General features: G+C 50.1%; 1 protein-coding gene across 2 annotated transcripts in view; it reads left to right on the top strand.

Moving 5' to 3' along the window:
- Positions 1–963: 963 nt before the first annotated feature.
- Positions 964–18,651, top strand: part of arhgap15 (Rho GTPase activating protein 15) — a 59,424-nt gene continuing 41,736 nt past the window's right edge. Inside the window, exons 1-3 of one of the 2 annotated variants that reach the window (XM_074658033.1) lie at positions 964–1,122; positions 4,670–4,841; positions 4,919–4,996. In XM_074658033.1, coding sequence (XP_074514134.1) covers positions 1,109–1,122; positions 4,670–4,841; positions 4,919–4,996 — 264 coding nt within the window. In that variant the 5' untranslated portion in view covers positions 964–1,108. The other variant, XM_074658034.1, reaches the window with a different exon arrangement.

The raw sequence follows: 18,651 nt of genomic DNA, 5'->3' as shown, positions 1-18,651 counted from the left end.
TCAGTGGAAAGAACGACCCCGAAAATGGGGGGGTACGTCAAGGTCTCATCGCTCTGTCATGTTCACACAAAGAGTTAATGAGGATGATCAAGGATGATCAATTTGATCATCGTGGTTATCATGCCCTTACCTAACCCTAACCCTAACCCTAACCCAAAAAAACGTCACTACAAACCTATACCAATCGACTCCGAATTGCCTGAAACATAATTTCTGAAATTAGGGTTATAGCCCCTTTGGGGCTATAACCCTAATTATCAACCACAACAGGTGTGTTTGTTAACAGATGAAACCTTCATTGCTCAGCATGAGACTAATACAATCTAGTGTTAAATATTACAATTACACAGAAAGCTGTGACTTTCTACTACACGTGGTGTTTGTTGTCAAAATTAAGAGCCAATCAGCTCTTTGATCAGGCGCGAGCCAGGTGTTTCCCATAATGCCCCTGGGTCTTGCAGTCGGGGGAGAGCAGCTGCGGCGCCTGGCTCTAAAAACTGCGGCCACCTCGATCTCGGGAGTTTATCGTTGCCCACGTGGTCATGACATCAGAGCGAGTCGGCATCAAGTCGGACACAAATCTAAGGCTAACGTAGGCTAACGTAGGCTAACGTAGGCTAACGTAGGCTAACGTAGGCTAACGTTATCAGTGTCCAGCAGCCTATGGATGATCCATCAGCAGCTGGCCAACAAGCTGATAGGTGAGCGCTGCTGACCCCGCCGATCCCCGGCGTGCCCGGAAGGTGAGCGCTGCTGAAGAGTTGGTGACGTTTCTCTGTGGGTTCAGAACCAGCAGTGACACACAAACATTACACAAAAAGGTCTGCTTTAATGTTACTGTGAATTATCTAGAAACTAATATGAACTGGCACTCAGAGTGTAAATAAAAGGAAGTTGCTTCATCTCTCTGACTGACAGAAGTGACAAACTGCTCACGTCTGGTCTCTTGAGAACGAGTTGAGATATTTGTTCCTCAGGAAATGAGGTTGCAGCAGTCGTAGTGTGAGAGACGGGCGGTTTGAAGAAACCACGTGATGAATCATACTTCCTGAAACAGTCGGGTCTCGACCCTCCGTGTCTCTTCCTTTCTAATCAGTGAAACACAGAGATGGCGAGTACGAGGTAAGATCACATTAAATGATCTGTCTTCTGACTTCATGGTTTGGTTTAGTTAGCGTTGCGTACATCATTACTGGCTAACACTCGGTCAGTTGGATTTACTCGTCTGTACATCGACACTCACTAATGTGTGAGGGATGAAATACAAACAGGTTGAACTTTTCTTAATTCTTTTCACTTGTGTACTTTTTAGACAAATGTCAAAAGTCAAAGTTGAACCTCCATCCTCCTTGTAGAGAGAACAACTTGACAGTTTACATTCTGTTGTTCACATCATGTGAGAAAATGATAAGACTTCATGTAGGACTGACGTTGCAGCTTCCGTGTGGAGGGTTGCAGTTTGTTTCCTGTTGCTGAAGCTTTAGTCGTCATCGCATTCGTTCAGGAGGGTTTTAGATGACAGCAGCTGATCTATGGTCATTTAATAAAAAGGTCTAAAGCAACAGAGCTAAGACGTTATAATGTTATTATTGTTATTATTATTATTATTATTAATGTCACAGTGATGCATCAAATATCTGCTGAAAGTCTGATCGTTGTTTTTCAGATTACAGTTTAAAGTTGACATCATGCTGCTTTTATACTAATAATTCTTGATAGAAAAGACATCCGATAAGAAATATATACACTTCGATCTCTGCCGTATTTCACTTTATTCTGAGCTTTCGATCTGTCAGACCTTCATCAGAGCGTACATGATATATATATATATATATATATATATATATATATATAACCAATCCCATACTAATCATTGGCAGTATGCAGAACTCCTGTGCACACCCTGGTGGGAGAAGGGTTAGGGTAGTATGAAGTGCTCCTATGCACACCCTGGTGGGAGAAGGGTTAGGGTTAGGGTTAGGGTTAAGGTTAGGGTTAGGGTTAGGGTTAGGGTTAGGGTAGTATGAAGTACTCCTGTGCACACCCTGGTGGGAGAAGGGTTAGGGTTAGGGTTAGGGTTAAGGTTAGGGTAGTATGAAGTGCTCCTATGCACACCCTGGTGGGAGAAGGGTTAGGGTTAGGGTTAGGGTAGTATGAAGTACTCCTATGCACACCCTGGTGGGAGAAGCTCCACCTCTTGGGAATTGTAGTTTTAGTACTACTTAACAGTGAGGCATACAAATAGATGCAACATTTGTTTTATAATACAAAATACAAAAATGTGTGGAAGCCAGTGAATATAGGGGGAAAAAAGGGTTATGGTTATGGTATACTATTATACTATACTATTAATTCACATATTCTTTCATAACATCCTGAGTGCAATACTAATAATGTACCCATGACGGCAACAAGGAGCCTTCATTTGAGAGCTTTTACTAGACCTGAGAAGTGTGATGATGCCACATCTGCCCAGATGTCTTCGTATCAGCTACCAACGCGAGCCGGAGCTAAATTCTTCTTCTGGCTTTTTAATTCTTTCCTTTAAAATGTTTGTTTTTTTAAAACAGATTTGATCATTTCAATGCTGTCTCTGAAACATGTAAATAATAAGTTTGTCTCCTGTACATCATTATAACCAGTTATTTGGTGATCTGTCTAGTATATCATTTAAAGGCTATTTTTTATTCCTCTTTGTTTCTTTTTCTTCGTCCTTGTTTATTTCAATCTGTCTGGATGTCTGACTTTGTACCATATATTATCATAAAGTAAAAAAACACAGCATTATAGGATATGCAGGTTTTAACACGTCACCACGTGTAAACACAAACAAACTTCTTATGCTGCATTCACTGTCATCAGTAAATCACACAACTCCCCATGTAAATAGTTACAGACATTCAAACACTATATGACTATATCTAAAAACACTCTTCTTCATTGGTATCATTATTTAGTTCCCTCTCTGTGAAGAGTTAGGGGTTAGGGTTAGAGCAGCCAATCAGCTGCAGTCTGTCTGAATTAATGCTGACCTCTTAACACACATAATACTGGTTCCAGGTCTGGAGAGGAATTAAACAAATGAGTAAAATGTCTTCCCACACAGAGAAACTGGGGCCTTTGGGGGTTCGACTGTAATCTGCCTAACCCTAACCCTCTTAACCTAACCCCCTAACCCAGGGGTCAGCAACCTGCAGCTCCGGAGCCACATCGTCTCTTCAGCTCCTCTCCAGTGGCTCCCCGGGGATTTTTAAAAATGGAAATGAATAACTGTTTTTTTGTTTACATTTTCATTTTTATTTATCATTGTTTTAGGTCTACGGTATAACGGAGTATTAGGGCCACATTGAGGGAAAAAAATAAATCTGAGATTTCGATAATAAAGTCACAACATTACAAGAATAAAGTCATAAGTTTAAGAGAAAAAAAGTAATAATATTATGAGAATAAAGTCATAATATTATAAAGTAGTAATTTTACATGTTATCTTCTTTTTTTCTCGTTAAATTATGACTTTATTCTTGTAATATTACAACTTTTTTTCTCGTTAAATTATGACTTTATTGTGTAAATCTCAGATGTTTTTTCCCTCAATGTGGCCCTAATACTCCGTAGTACATTGTCTCTTTGGCCCTCACTGCATTAGACTTATATACTATATACTTAGACTATAAACTGTGTTACCTTCATCACAATGATCACACGTTTTGCGGCTCCAGACAGATTATATATATATTTTTTTGCCTAAAATGGCTCTTTTGATAGTAAAGGTTGCCGATCCCCGCCCTAACCCTAGCACAAACTTTATTACGTTGGAGTTTGTGTCTTTTGATACCTCTGGTCTCTGAGCTTTTCCTTGTTGTCGACTGACAGAAGAACAAATGTTGTGTAACCACAGTGAAGCAATCAGAGCCACAAACAGGAACCCAAACAGGAAAAAGTCCTCAGTGTTGTCTGGATCCAACTTCAACTGAACGTTCAGCCGCTGAACAAAGATATGACCAACTAGAAAGGTGCAGATCTGCGCCAGGTGTGCACTGCTGTAATGTTTGATTGAATGTAGGAATACAACCCACAACTGGCTAACCCCGTCTACACCGCACATATATCAGACCTTAACCCTAACCCTTTCACTCGCACGTCACTCACCAGATGCACTCTCATTTTAATCTATGCAGATGACTCAGCTCCATGTCACGGGCAGAACCACCACTTGAAGTATTTCTTTATTATATATATATATATATATATATATATATATAAAATTTAGGCTTCAAGTCTATTAAAGACTAATATATCATATTAATAGAACTCATTCTGATTGTGAATGTGAGAAAGTGAACATGTGCTTCGCTGCTTACAGCTACATGTATATAAAGAGTGCTGAGTGAGTCTGTAACGTTGAAGGTTTTAATGTTTCCATCCCTGGCAGTTAGGCTAGTAATACGTATATCAGAGTAGTAGTATCAGAAGTAGTAATATGAAATGCAGACTTGGTGCATAACTAGAAACCAAACTCCCAGTAGAAAAGATTTGTTATTGGATTTTTAAAGCTCTAATTTGATGAAGAACAGATGAGTGAAGAGTCTGTGAACACACTGGGAAATGAATCAAGAGCAACACTACGTGATTAGTTCACATTGACCTCTTTTCATTTGTTCGTCCACAGAATCACGAACCTGCAGAGCGCCGTGAAGCAGCCGCCGCTGATTCATCCTCCGCAGCGCAGCACGCCGTCGGGAGCCGTGCAGATGCGTATTAAGAGCTCCCAGAGCTCCGGAGACCGCCTGAGTCAGTCCAAGTCCATGGTGCTGCAGGAGTCGGACCTTCCTCAGAAGCCTGTAAGTAGACCACCACAAACGACTTCAGACTGACGGTGGCTGCACTTTACTTTTCAACTTGTTTCCTTCTGTTTTAGATCTCTCGGCATCGCAGGAATCAGTCTCAGCACAACGTCTTTGTTGCAGGAGGAGGAGCTGCCAACTTTGAACCGCTGGTGAGTTCTAAAAAGGATTTGTACAGGAGAGTGTCAGGGTTAGGGCCAGATGTGGAGAGGGTTGGGGTTAGGGCCAGATGTGGAGAGGGTTAGGGTTAGAGCCAGATGTGGAGAGGGTAAGGGTTAGAGCCAGATGTGGAGAGGGTAAGGGTTAGAGCCAGATGTGGAGAGGGTTAGGGTTAGGGCCAGATGTGGAGAGGGTTAGGGTTAGAGCCAGATGTGGAGAGGGTAAGGGTTAGAGCCAGATGTGGAGAGTGTCAGGGTTAGAGCCAGATGTGGAGAGTGTTAGGGTTAGATGTGGAGAGGGTAATGGTTAGAGCCAGATGTGGAGAGGGTAATGGTTAGAGCCAGATGTGGAGAGTGTCAGGGTTAGGGTTAGATGTGGAGAGGGTTAGGGTTAGAGCCAGATGTGGAGAGGGTTAGGGTTAGAGCCAGATGTGGAGAGTGTCAGGGTTAGAGCCAGATGTGGAGAGGGTTAGGGTTAGGGCCAGATGTGGAGAGGGTTAGGGTTAGGGCCAGATGTGGAGAGGGTAAGGGTTAGAGCCAGATGTGGAGAGTGTTAGGGTTAGATGTGGAGAGGGTTAGGGTTAGAACCAGATGTAGAGAGTGTCAGGGTTCGAGCCAGATGTGGAGAGTGTCAGGGTTAGGGTTAGATGTGGAGAGGGTTAGGGTTAGAGCCAGATGTGGAGAGGGTAAGGGTTAGAGCCAGATGTGGAGTGTCAGGGTTAGAGCCAGATGTGGAGAGTGTCAGGGTTAGGGCCAGATGTGGAGAGGGTTGGGGTTAGGGCCAGATGTGGAGAGGGTTAGGGTTAGGGCCAGATGTGGAGAGGGTAAGGGTTAGGGTTAGATGTGGAGAGGGTTAGGGTTAGATGTGGACAGGGCTAGGGTTAGAGCCAGATGTGGAGAGGGTAAGGGTTAGAGCCAGATGTGGAGAGTGTCAGGGTTAGAGCCAGATATGGAGAGGGTAACGGTTAGAGCCAGATGTGGAGAGTGTCAGGGTTAGAGCCAGATGTGGAGAGTGTCAGGGCTAGGGTTAGATGTGGAGAGGGTTAGGGTTAGGGCCAGATGTGGAGAGGGTTAGGGTTAGGGGCAGATGTGGAGAGTGTTAGGGTTAGAGCCAGATGTGGAGAGGGTAAGGGTTAGGGTTAGATGTGGAGAGGGTAAGGGTTAGAGCCAGATGTGGAGAGGGTAAGGGTTAGAGCCAGATGTGGAGAGGGTTAGGGTTAGGGCCAGATGTGGAGAGTGTCAGGGTTAGAGCCAGATGTGGAGAGGGTTAGGGTTATGGCCAGATGTGGAGAGGGCTAGGGTTAGAGCCAGATGTGGAGAGGGTAAGGGTTAGAGCCAGATGTGTAGAGTGTCAGGGTTCGAGCCAGATGTGGAGAGTGTCAGGGTTAGGGTTAGATGTGGAGAGGGTTAGGGTTAGAGCCAGATGTGGAGAGGGTAAGGGTTAGAGCCAGATGTGGAGTGTCAGGGTTAGAGCCAGATGTGGAGAGTGTCAGGGTTAGGGCCAGATGTGGAGAGGGTTAGGGTTAGGGCCAGATGTGGAGAGGGTTAGGGTTAGAGCCAGATGTGGAGAGGGTAAGGGTTAGGGTTAGATGTGGAGAGGGTAAGGGTTAGGGTTAGATGTGGACAGGGCTAGGGTTAGAGCCAGATGTGGAGAGGGTAAGGGTTAGAGCCAGATGTGGAGAGTGTCAGGGTTAGAGCCAGATATGGAGAGGGTAACGGTTAGAGCCAGATGTGGAGAGTGTCAGGGTTAGAGCCAGATGTGGAGAGTGTCAGGGCTAGGGTTAGATGTGGAGAGGGTTAGGGTTAGGGCCAGATGTGGAGAGGGTTAGGGTTAGGGCCAGATGTGGAGAGTGTTAGGGTTAGAGCCAGATGTGGAGAGGGTAAGGGTTAAGGTTAGATGTAGAGAGGGTAAGGGTTAGAGCCAGATGTGGAGAGGGTAAGGGTTAGAGCCAGATGTGGAGAGGGTTAGGGTTAGGGCCAGATGTGGAGAGTGTCAGGGTTAGAGCCAGATGTGGAGAGGGTTAGGGTTATGGCCAGATGTGGAGAGGGCTAGGGTTAGAGCCAGATGTGGAGAGGGTAAGGGTTAGAGCCAGATGTGGAGAGTGTCAGGGTTAGAGCCAGATGTGGAGAGTGTCAGGGTTAGGGTTTGATGTGGAGAGGGTTAGGGTTAGAGCCAGATGTGGAGAGGGTTAGGGTTAGGGCCAGATGTGGAGAGGGCTAGGGTTAGGGCCAGATGTGGAGAGGGTTAGGGTTAGAGCCAGATGTGGAGAGGGTAAGGGTTAGGGTTAGATGTGGAGAGGGTTAGGGTTAGAGCCAGATGTGGAGAGGGTCAGGGTTAGAGCCAGATGTGGAGAGTGTTAGGGTTAGAGCCAGATGTGGAGAGGGTAAGGGTTAGGGTTAGATGTGGAGAGGGTAAGGGTTAGAGCCAGATGTGGAGAGGGTAAGGGTTAGAGCCAGATGTGGAGTGTCAGGGTTAGAGCCAGATGTGGAGAGTGTCAGGGTTAGGGCCAGATGTGGAGAGGGTTAGGGTTAGGGCCAGATGTGGAGAGGGTTAGGGTTAGAGCCAGATGTGGAGAGGGTAAGGGTTAGGGTTAGATGTGGAGAGGGTAAGGGTTAGGGTTAGATGTGGACAGGGCTAGGGTTAGAGCCAGATGTGAAGAGGGTAAGGGTTAGAGCCAGATGTGGAGAGTGTCAGGGTTAGAGCCAGATATGGAGAGGGTAACGGTTAGAGCCAGATGTGGAGAGTGTCAGGGTTAGAGCCAGATGTGGAGAGTGTCAGGGCTAGGGTTAGATGTGGAGAGGGTTAGGGTTAGGGCCAGATGTGGAGAGGGTTAGGGCCAGATGTGGAGAGTGTTAGGGTTAGAGCCAGATGTGGAGAGGGTAAGGGTTAAGGTTAGATGTAGAGAGGGTAAGGGTTAGAGCCAGATGTGGAGAGGGTAAGAGTTAGAGCCAGATGTGGAGAGGGTTAGGGTTAGGGCCAGATGTGGAGAGTGTCAGGGTTAGAGCCAGATGTGGAGAGGGTTAGGGTTATGGCCAAATGTGGAGAGGGCTAGGGTTAGAGCCAGATGTGGAGAGGGTAAGGGTTAGAGCCAGATGTGGAGAGTGTCAGGGTTAGAGCCAGATGTGGAGAGTGTCAGGGTTAGAGCCAGATGTGGAGAGTGTCAGGGTTAGGGTTTGATGTGGAGAGGGTTAGGGTTAGAGCCAGATGTGGAGAGGGTTAGGGTTAGGGCCAGATGTGGAGAGGGCTAGGGTTAGGGCCAGATGTGGAGAGGGTTAGGGTTAGAGCCAGATGTGGAGAGGGTAAGGGTTAGGGTTAGATGTGGAGAGGGTAAGGGTTAGGGCCAGATGTGGAGAGGGTTAGGATTAGAGCCAGATGTGGAGAGTGTCAGGGTTAGAGCCAGATGTGGAGAGGGTTAGGGTTAGGGCCAGATGTGGAGAGGGTAAGGGTTAGGGCCAGATGTGGAGAGGGTAAGGGTTAGAGCCAGATGTGGAGAGTGTTAGGGTTGGAGCCAGATGTGGAGAGTGTCAGGGTTAGAGCCAGATGTGGAGAGGGTTAGGGTTAGGGCCAGATGTGGAGAGGGTTAGGGTTAGGGCCAGATGTGGAGAGGGTAAGGGTTAGAGCCAGATGTGGAGAGTGTTAGGGTTAGATGTGGAGAGGGTAAGGGTTAGAGCCAGATGTGGAGAGGGTCAGGGTTAGAGCCAGATGTGGAGAGTGTTAGGGTTAGATGTGGAGAGGGTAATGGTTAGAGCCAGATGTGGAGAGGGTAATGGTTAGAGCCAGATGTGGAGAGTGTCAGGGTTAGGGTTAGATGTGGAGAGGGTTAGGGTTAGAGCCAGATGTGGAGAGGGTCAGGGTTAGAGCCAGATGTGGAGAGTGTTAGGGTTAGAGCCAGATGTGGAGAGGGTAAGGGTTAGGGTTAGATGTGGAGAGGGTAAGGGTTAGAGCCAGATGTGGAGAGGGTAAGGGTTAGAGCCAGATGTGGAGAGGGTTAGGGTTAGGGCCAGATGTGGAGAGTGTCAGGGTTAGAGCCAGATGTGGAGAGGGTTAGGGTTATGGCCAGATGTGGAGAGGGCTAGGGTTAGAGCCAGATGTGGAGAGGGTAAGGGTTAGAGCCAGATGTGGAGAGTGTCAGGGTTCGAGCCAGATGTGGAGAGTGTCAGGGTTAGGGTTAGATGTGGAGAGGGTTAGGGTTAGAGCCAGATGTGGAGAGGGTAAGGGTTAGAGCCAGATGTGGAGTGTCAGGGTTAGAGCCAGATGTGGAGAGTGTCAGGGTTAGGGCCAGATGTGGAGAGGGTTAGGGTTAGGGCCAGATGTGGAGAGGGTTAGGGTTAGAGCCAGATGTGGAGAGGGTAAGGGTTAGGGTTAGATGTGGACAGGGCTAGGGTTAGAGCCAGAAGTGGAGAGGGTAAGGGTTAGAGCCAGATGTGGAGAGTGTCAGGGTTAGAGCCAGATATGGAGAGGGTAACGGTTAGAGCCAGATGTGGAGAGTGTCAGGGTTAGAGCCAGATGTGGAGAGTGTCAGGGCTAGGGTTAGATGTGGAGAGGGTTAGGGTTAGGGCCAGATGTGGAGAGGGTTAGGGTTAGGGCCAGATGTGGAGAGTGTTAGGGTTAGAGCCAGATGTGGAGAGGGTAAGGGTTAGGGTTAGATGTAGAGAGGGTAAGGGTTAGAGCCAGATGTGGAGAGGGTAAGGGTTAGAGCCATATGTGGAGAGGGTTAGGGTTAGGGCCAGATGTGGAGAGTGTCAGGGTTAGAGCCAGATGTGGAGAGGGTTAGGGTTATGGCCAGATGTGGAGAGGGCTAGGGTTAGAGCCAGATGTGGAGAGGGTAAGGGTTAGAGCCAGATGTGGAGAGTGTCAGGGTTAGAGCCAGATGTGGAGAGTGTCAGGGTTAGAGCCAGATGTGGAGAGTGTCAGGGTTAGGGTTTGATGTGGAGAGGGTTAGGGTTAGAGCCAGATGTGGAGAGGGTTAGGGTTAGGGCCAGATGTGGAGAGGGCTAGGGTTAGGGCCAGATGTGGAGAGGGTTAGGGTTAGAGCCAGATGTGGAGAGGGTAAGGGTTAGGGTTAGATGTGGAGAGGGTAAGGGTTAGGGCCAGATGTGGAGAGGGTTAGGATTAGAGCCAGATGTGGAGAGTGTCAGGGTTAGAGCCAGATGTGGAGAGGGTTAGGGTTAGGGCCAGATGTGGAGAGGGTTAGGGTTAGGGCCAGATGTGGAGAGGGTAAGGGTTAGAGCCAGATGTGGAGAGTGTTAGGGTTGGAGCCAGATGTGGAGAGTGTCAGGGTTAGAGCCAGATGTGGAGAGGGTTAGGGTTAGGGCCAGATGTGGAGAGGGCTAGGGTTAGGGCCAGATGTGGAGAGGGTTAGGGTTAGAGCCAGATGTGGAGAGGGTAAGGGTTAGGGTTAGATGTGGAGAGGGTTAGGGTTAGAGCCAGATGTGGAGAGGGTCAGGGTTAGAGCCAGATGTGAAGAGTGTTAGGGTTAGAGCCAGATGTGGAGAGGGTAAGGGTTAGGGTTAGATGTGGAGAGGGTAAGGGTTAGAGCCAGATGTGGAGAGGGTAAGGGTTAGAGCCAGATGTGGAGTGTCAGGGTTAGAGCCAGATGTGGAGAGTGTCAGGGTTAGGGCCAGATGTGGAGAGGGTTAGGGTTAGGGCCAGATGTGGAGAGGGTTAGGGTTAGAGCCAGATGTGGAGAGGGTAAGGGTTAGGGTTAGATGTGGAGAGGGTAAGGGTTAGGGTTAGATGTGGACAGGGCTAGGGTTAGAGCCAGATGTGGAGAGGGTAAGGGTTAGAGCCAGATGTGGAGAGTGTCAGGGTTAGAGCCAGATATGGAGAGGGTAACGGTTAGAGCCAGATGTGGAGAGTGTCAGGGTTAGAGCCAGATGTGGAGAGTGTCAGGGCTAGGGTTAGATGTGGAGAGGGTTAGGGTTAGGGCCAGATGTGGAGAGGGTTAGGGTTAGGGCCAGATGTGGAGAGTGTTAGGGTTAGAGCCAGATGTGGAGAGGGTAAGGGTTAAGGTTAGATGTAGAGAGGGTAAGGGTTAGAGCCAGATGTGGAGAGGGTAAGGGTTAGAGCCAGATGTGGAGAGGGTTAGGGTTAGGGCCAGATGTGGAGAGTGTCAGGGTTAGAGCCAGATGTGGAGAGGGTTAGGGTTATGGCCAGATGTGGAGAGGGCTAGGGTTAGAGCCAGATGTGGAGAGGGTAAGGGTTAGAGCCAGATGTGAAGAGTGTTAGGGTTAGAGCCAGATGTGGAGAGGGTAAGGGTTAGGGTTAGATGTGGAGAGGGTAAGGGTTAGAGCCAGATGTGGAGAGGGTAAGGGTTAGAGCCAGATGTGGAGTGTCAGGGTTAGAGCCAGATGTGGAGAGTGTCAGGGTTAGGGCCAGATGTGGAGAGGGTTAGGGTTAGGGCCAGATGTGGAGAGGGTTAGGGTTAGAGCCAGATGTGGAGAGGGTAAGGGTTAGGGTTAGATGTGGAGAGGGTAAGGGTTAGGGTTAGATGTGGACAGGGCTAGGGTTAGAGCCAGATGTGGAGAGGGTAAGGGTTAGAGCCAGATGTGGAGAGTGTCAGGGTTAGAGCCAGATATGGAGAGGGTAACGGTTAGAGCCAGATGTGGAGAGTGTCAGGGTTAGAGCCAGATGTGGAGAGTGTCAGGGCTAGGGTTAGATGTGGAGAGGGTTAGGGTTAGGGCCAGATGTGGAGAGGGTTAGGGTTAGGGCCAGATGTGGAGAGTGTTAGGGTTAGAGCCAGATGTGGAGAGGGTAAGGGTTAAGGTTAGATGTAGAGAGGGTAAGGGTTAGAGCCAGATGTGGAGAGGGTAAGGGTTAGAGCCAGATGTGGAGAGGGTTAGGGTTAGGGCCAGATGTGGAGAGTGTCAGGGTTAGAGCCAGATGTGGAGAGGGTTAGGGTTATGGCCAGATGTGGAGAGGGTTAGGGTTAGGGCCAGATGTGGAGAGGGTTAGGGTTAGAGCCAGATGTGGAGAGGGTAAGGGTTAGGGTTAGATGTGGAGAGGGTAAGGGTTAGGGTTAGATGTGGACAGGGCTAGGGTTAGAGCCAGATGTGGAGAGGGTAAGGGTTAGAGCCAGATGTGGAGAGTGTCAGGGTTAGAGCCAGATATGGAGAGGGTAACGGTTAGAGCCAGATGTGGAGAGTGTCAGGGTTAGAGCCAGATGTGGAGAGTGTCAGGGCTAGGGTTAGATGTGGAGAGGGTTAGGGTTAGGGCCAGATGTGGAGAGGGTTAGGGTTAGGGCCAGATGTGGAGAGTGTTAGGGTTAGAGCCAGATGTGGAGAGGGTAAGGGTTAAGGTTAGATGTAGAGAGGGTAAGGGTTAGAGCCAGATGTGGAGAGGGTAAGGGTTAGAGCCAGATGTGGAGAGGGTTAGGGTTAGGGCCAGATGTGGAGAGTGTCAGGGTTAGAGCCAGATGTGGAGAGGGTTAGGGTTATGGCCAGATGTGGAGAGGGCTAGGGTTAGAGCCAGATGTGGAGAGGGTAAGGGTTAGAGCCAGATGTGGAGAGTGTCAGGGTTAGAGCCAGATGTGGAGAGTGTCAGGGTTAGAGCCAGATGTGGAGAGTGTCAGGGTTAGGGTTTGATGTGGAGAGGGTTAGGGTTAGAGCCAGATGTGGAGAGGGTTAGGGTTAGGGCCAGATGTGGAGAGGGCTAGGGTTAGGGCCAGATGTGGAGAGGGTTAGGGTTAGAGCCAGATGTGGAGAGGGTAAGGGTTAGGGTTAGATGTGGAGAGGGTAAGGGTTAGAGCCAGATATGGAGAGGGTAACGGTTAGAGCCAGATGTGGAGAGTGTCAGGGTTAGAGCCAGATGTGGAGAGGGTAAGGGTTAGAGCCAGATGTGGAGAGTGTCAGGGTTAGAGCCAGATATGGAGAGGGTAACGGTTAGAGCCAGATGTGGAGAGTGTCAGGGTTAGAGCCAGATGTGGAGAGTGTCAGGGCTAGGGTTAGATGTGGAGAGGGTTAGGGTTAGGGCCAGATGTGGAGAGGGTTAGGGTTAGGGGCAGATGTGGAGAGTGTTAGGGTTAGAGCCAGATGTGGAGAGGGTAAGGGTTAGGGTTAGATGTGGAGAGGGTAAGGGTTAGAGCCAGATGTGGAGAGGGTAAGGGTTAGAGCCAGATGTGGAGAGGGTTAGGGTTAGGGCCAGATGTGGAGAGTGTCAGGGTTAGAGCCAGATGTGGAGAGGGTTAGGGTTATGGCCAGATGTGGAGAGGGCTAGGGTTAGAGCCAGATGTGGAGAGGGTAAGGGTTAGAGCCAGATGTGTAGAGTGTCAGGGTTCGAGCCAGATGTGGAGAGTGTCAGGGTTAGGGTTAGATGTGGAGAGGGTTAGGGTTAGAGCCAGATGTGGAGAGGGTAAGGGTTAGAGCCAGATGTGGAGTGTCAGGGTTAGAGCCAGATGTGGAGAGTGTCAGGGTTAGGGCCAGATGTGGAGAGGGTTAGGGTTAGGGCCAGATGTGGAGAGGGTTAGGGTTAGAGCCAGATGTGGAGAGGGTAAGGGTTAGGGTTAGATGTGGAGAGGGTAAGGGTTAGGGTTAGATGTGGACAGGGCTAGGGTTAGAGCCAGATGTGGAGAGGGTAAGGGTTAGAGCCAGATGTGGAGAGTGTCAGGGTTAGAGCCAGATATGGAGAGGGTAACGGTTAGAGCCAGATGTGGAGAGTGTCAGGGTTAGAGCCAGATGTGGAGAGTGTCAGGGCTAGGGTTAGATGTGGAGAGGGTTAGGGTTAGGGCCAGATGTGGAGAGGGTTAGGGCCAGATGTGGAGAGTGTTAGGGTTAGAGCCAGATGTGGAGAGGGTAAGGGTTAAGGTTAGATGTAGAGAGGGTAAGGGTTAGAGCCAGATGTGGAGAGGGTAAGGGTTAGAGCCAGATGTGGAGAGGGTTAGGGTTAGGGCCAGATGTGGAGAGTGTCAGGGTTAGAGCCAGATGTGAAGAGGGTTAGGGTTATGGCCAGATGTGGAGAGGGCTAGGGTTAGAGCCAGATGTGGAGAGGGTAAGGGTTAGAGCCAGATGTGGAGAGTGTCAGGGTTAGAGCCAGATGTGGAGAGTGTCAGGGTTAGAGCCAGATGTGGAGAGTGTCAGGGTTAGGGTTTGATGTGGAGAAGGTTAGGGTTAGAGCCAGATGTGGAGAGGGTTAGGGTTAGGGCCAGATGTGGAGAGGGCTAGGGTTAGGGCCAGATGTGGAGAGGGTTAGGGTTAGAGCCAGATGTGGAGAGGGTAAGGGTTAGGGTTAGATGTGGAGAGGGTAAGGGTTAGGGCCAGATGTGGAGAGGGTTAGGATTAGAGCCAGATGTGGAGAGTGTCAGGGTTAGAGCCAGATGTGGAGAGGGTTAGGGTTAGGGCCAGAGGTGGAGAGGGTTAGGGTTAGGGCCAGATGTGGAGATGGTAAGGGTTAGAGCCAGATGTGGAGAGTGTTAGGGTTGGAGCCAGATGTGGAGAGTGTCAGGGTTAGAGCCAGATGTGGAGAGGGTTAGGGTTAGGGCCAGATGTGGAGAGGGTTAGGGTTAGGGCCAGATGTGGAGAGGGTAAGGGTTAGAGCCAGATGTGGAGAGTGTTAGGGTTAGATGTGGAGAGGGTAAGGGTTAGAGCCAGATGTGGAGAGGTTCAGGGTTAGAGCCAGATGTGGAGAGTGTTAGGGTTAGATGTGGAGAGGGTAATGGTTAGAGCCAGATGTGGAGAGGGTAATGGTTAGAGCCAGATGTGGAGAGTGTCAGGGTTAGGGTTAGATGTGGAGAGGGTTAGGGTTAGAGCCAGATGTGGAGAGGGTCAGGGTTAGAGCCAGATGTGGAGAGTGTTAGGGTTAGAGCCAGATGTGGAGAGGGTAAGGGTTAGGGTTAGATGTGGAGAGGGTAAGGGTTAGAGCCAGATGTGGAGAGGGTAAAGGTTAGAGCCAGATGTGGAGAGGGTTAGGGTTAGGGCCAGATGTGGAGAGTGTCAGGGTTAGAGCCAGATGTGAAGAGGGTTAGGGTTATGGCCAGATGTGGAGAGGGCTAGGGTTAGAGCCAGATGTGGAGAGGGTAAGGGTTAGAGCCAGATGTGGAGAGTGTCAGGGTTCGAGCCAGATGTGGAGAGTGTCAGGGTTAGGGTTAGATGTGGGGAGGGTTAGGGTTAGAGCCAGATGTGGAGAGGGTAAGGGTTAGAGCCAGATGTGGAGTGTCAGGGTTAGAGCCAGATGTGGAGAGTGTCAGGGTTAGGGCCAGATGTGGAGAGGGTTAGGGTTAGGGCCAGATGTGGAGAGGGTTAGGGTTAGAGCCAGATGTGGAGAGGGTAAGGGTTAGGGTTAGATGTGGACAGGGCTAGGGTTAGAGCCAGATGTGGAGAGGGTAAGGGTTAGAGCCAGATGTGGAGAGTGTCAGGGTTAGAGCCAGATATGGAGAGGGTAACGGTTAGAGCCAGATGTGGAGAGTGTCAGGGTTAGAGCCAGATGTGGAGAGTGTCAGGGCTAGGGTTAGATGTGGAGAGGGTTAGGGTTAGGGCCAGATGTGGAGAGGATTAGGGTTAGGGCCAGATGTGGAGAGTGTTAGGGTTAGAGCCAGATGTGGAGAGGGTAAGGGTTAGGGTTAGATGTAGAGAGGGTAAGGGTTAGAGCCAGATGTGGAGAGGGTAAGGGTTAGAGCCATATGTGGAGAGGGTTAGGGTTAGGGCCAGATGTGGAGAGTGTCAGGGTTAGAGCCAGATGTGGAGAGGGTTAGGGTTATGGCCAGATGTGGAGAGGGCTAGGGTTAGAGCCAGATGTGGAGAGGGTAAGGGTTAGAGCCAGATGTGGAGAGTGTCAGGGTTAGAGCCAGATGTGGAGAGTGTCAGGGTTAGAGCCAGATGTGGAGAGTGTCAGGGTTAGGGTTTGATGTGGAGAGCGTTAGGGTTAGAGCCAGATGTGGAGAGGGTTAGGGTTAGGGCCAGATGTGGAGAGGGCTAGGGTTAGGGCCAGATGTGGAGAGGGTTAGGGTTAGAGCCAGATGTGGAGAGGGTAAGGGTTAGGGTTAGATGTGGAGAGGGTAAGGGTTAGGGCCAGATGTGGAGAGGGTTAGGATTAGAGCCAGATGTGGAGAGTGTCAGGGTTAGAGCCAGATGTGGAGAGGGTTAGGGTTAGGGCCAGATGTGGAGAGGGTTAGGGTTAGGGCCAGATGTGGAGAGGGTAAGGGTTAGAGCCAGATGTGGAGAGTGTTAGGGTTGGAGCCAGATGTGGAGAGTGTCAGGGTTAGAGCCAGATGTGGAGAGGGTTAGGGTTAGGGCCAGATGTGGAGAGGGTTAGGGTTAGGGCCAGATGTGGAGAGGGTAAGGGTTAGAGCCAGATGTGGAGAGTGTTAGGGTTAGATGTGGAGAGGGTAAGGGTTAGAGCCAGATGTGGAGAGGGTCAGGGTTAGAGCCAGATGTGGAGAGTGTCAGGGTTAGGGTTAGATGTGGAGAGGGTTAGGGTTAGAGCCAGATGTGGAGAGGGTAAGGGTTAGAGCCAGATGTGGAGTGTCAGGGTTAGAGCCAGATGTTGAGAGTGTCAGGGTTAGGGCCAGATGTGGAGAGGGTTAGGGTTAGGGTTAGATGTGGAGAGGGTAAGGGTTAGGGTTAGATGTGGACAGGGCTAGGGTTAGGGCCAGATGTGGAGAGGGTTAGGGTTAGAGCCAGATGTGGAGAGGGTAAGGGTTAGGGTTAGATGTGGAGAGGGTAAGGGTTAGGGCCAGATGTGGAGAGGGTTAGGATTAGAGCCAGATGTGGAGAGTGTCAGGGTTAGAGCCAGATGTGGAGAGGGTTAGAGTTAGGGCCAGATGTGGAGAGGGTTAGGGTTAGGGCCAGATGTGGAGAGGGTAAGGGTTAGAGCCAGATGTGGAGAGTGTTAGGGTTGGAGCCAGATGTGGAGAGTGTCAGGGTTAGAGCCAGATGTGGAGAGGGTTAGGGTTAGGGCCAGATGTGGAGAGGGTTAGGGTTAGGGCCAGATGTGGAGAGGGTAAGGGTTAGAGCCAGATGTGGAGAGTGTTAGGGTTAGATGTGGAGAGGGTAAGGGTTATAGCCAGATGTGGAGAGGGTCAGGGTTAGAGCCAGATGTGGAGAGTGTCAGGGTTAGGGTTAGATGTGGAGAGGGTTAGGGTTAGAGCCAGATGTGGAGAGGGTAAGGGTTAGAGCCAGATGTGGAGTGTCAGGGTTAGAGCCAGATGTGGAGAGTGTCAGGGTTAGGGCCAGATGTGGAGAGGGTTAGGGTTAGGGCCAGATGTGGAGAGGGTTAGGGTTAGAGCCAGATGTGGAGAGGGTAAGGGTTAGGGTTAGATGTGGAGAGGGTAAGGGTTAGGGTTAGATGTGGACAGGGCTAGGGTTAGAGCCAGATGTGGAGAGGGTAAGGGTTAGAGCCAGATGTGGAGAGTGTCAGGGTTAGAGCCAGATATGGAGAGGGTAACGGTTAAAGCCAGATGTGGAGAGTGTCAGGATTGGAGCCAGATGTGGAGAGGGTTAGGGTTAGGGCCAGATGTGGAGAGGGTTAGGGTTAGGGCCAGATGTGGAGAGTGTTAGGGTTAGAGCCAGATGTGAAGAGGGTAAGGGTTAGGGTTAGATGTAGAGAGGGTAAGGGTTAGAGCCAGATGTGGAGAGGGTAAGGGTTAGAGCCAGATGTGGAGAGGGTTAGGGTTAGGGCCAGATGTGGAGAGTGTCAGGGTTAGAGCCAGATGTGGAGAGGGTTAGGGTTATGGCCAGATGTGGAGAGGGCTAGGGTTAGAGCCAGATGTGGAGAGGGTAAGGGTTAGAGCCAGATGCGGAGAGTGTCAGGGTTAGAGCCAGATGTGGAGAGTGTCAGGGTTAGAGCCAGATGTGGAGAGTGTCAGGGTTAGGGTTTGATGTGGAGAGGGTTAGGGTTAGAGCCAGATGTGGAGAGGGTTAGGGTTAGGGCCAGATGTGGAGAGGGCTAGGGTTAGGGCCAGATGTGGAGAGGGTTAGGGTTAGAGCCAGATGTGGAGAGGGTAAGGGTTAGGGTTAGATGTGGAGAGGGTAAGGGTTAGGGCCAGATGTGGAGAGGGTTAGGATTAGAGCCAGATGTGGAGAGTGTCAGGGTTAGGGTTAGATGTGGAGAGGGTTAGGGTTAGAGCCAGATGTGGAGAGGGTAAGGGTTAGAGCCAGATGTGGAGAGTGTCAGGGTTAGAGCCAGATGTGGAGAGTGTTAGGGTTAGATGTGGAGAGGGTTAGGGTTAGAGCCAGATGTGAAGAGGGTAAGGGTTAGAGCCAGATGTGGAGCGTGTCAGGGTTAGAGCCAGATGTGGAGAGTGTCAGGGTTAGGGCCAGATGTGGAGAGGGTTAGAGTTAGGGCCAGATGTGGAGAGGGTTAGGGTTAGGGCCAGATGTGGAGAGGGTAAGGGTTAGAGCCAGATGTGGAGAGTGTTAGGGTTGGAGCCAGATGTGGAGAGTGTCAGGGTTAGAGCCAGATGTGGAGAGGGTTAGGGTTAGGGCCAGATGTGGAGAGGGTTAGGGTTAGGGCCAGATGTGGAGAGGGTAAGGGTTAGAGCCAGATGTGAAGAGTGTTAGGGTTAGATGTGGAGAGGGTAAGGGTTATAGCCAGATGTGGAGAGGGTCAGGGTTAGAGCCAGATGTGGAGAGTGTCAGGGTTAGGGTTAGATGTGGAGAGGGTTAGGGTTAGAGCCAGATGTGGAGAGGGTAAGGGTTAGAGCCAGATGTGGAGTGTC

This window comes from Sebastes fasciatus, chromosome 14 (assembly GCF_043250625.1).
Source record: "Sebastes fasciatus isolate fSebFas1 chromosome 14, fSebFas1.pri, whole genome shotgun sequence".
Lineage (NCBI taxonomy): Eukaryota > Metazoa > Chordata > Actinopteri > Perciformes > Sebastidae > Sebastes > Sebastes fasciatus.
The sequence above is the reverse complement of the archived record's forward strand: the minus strand, read 5'-3'. Positions and strand labels throughout refer to the sequence as shown.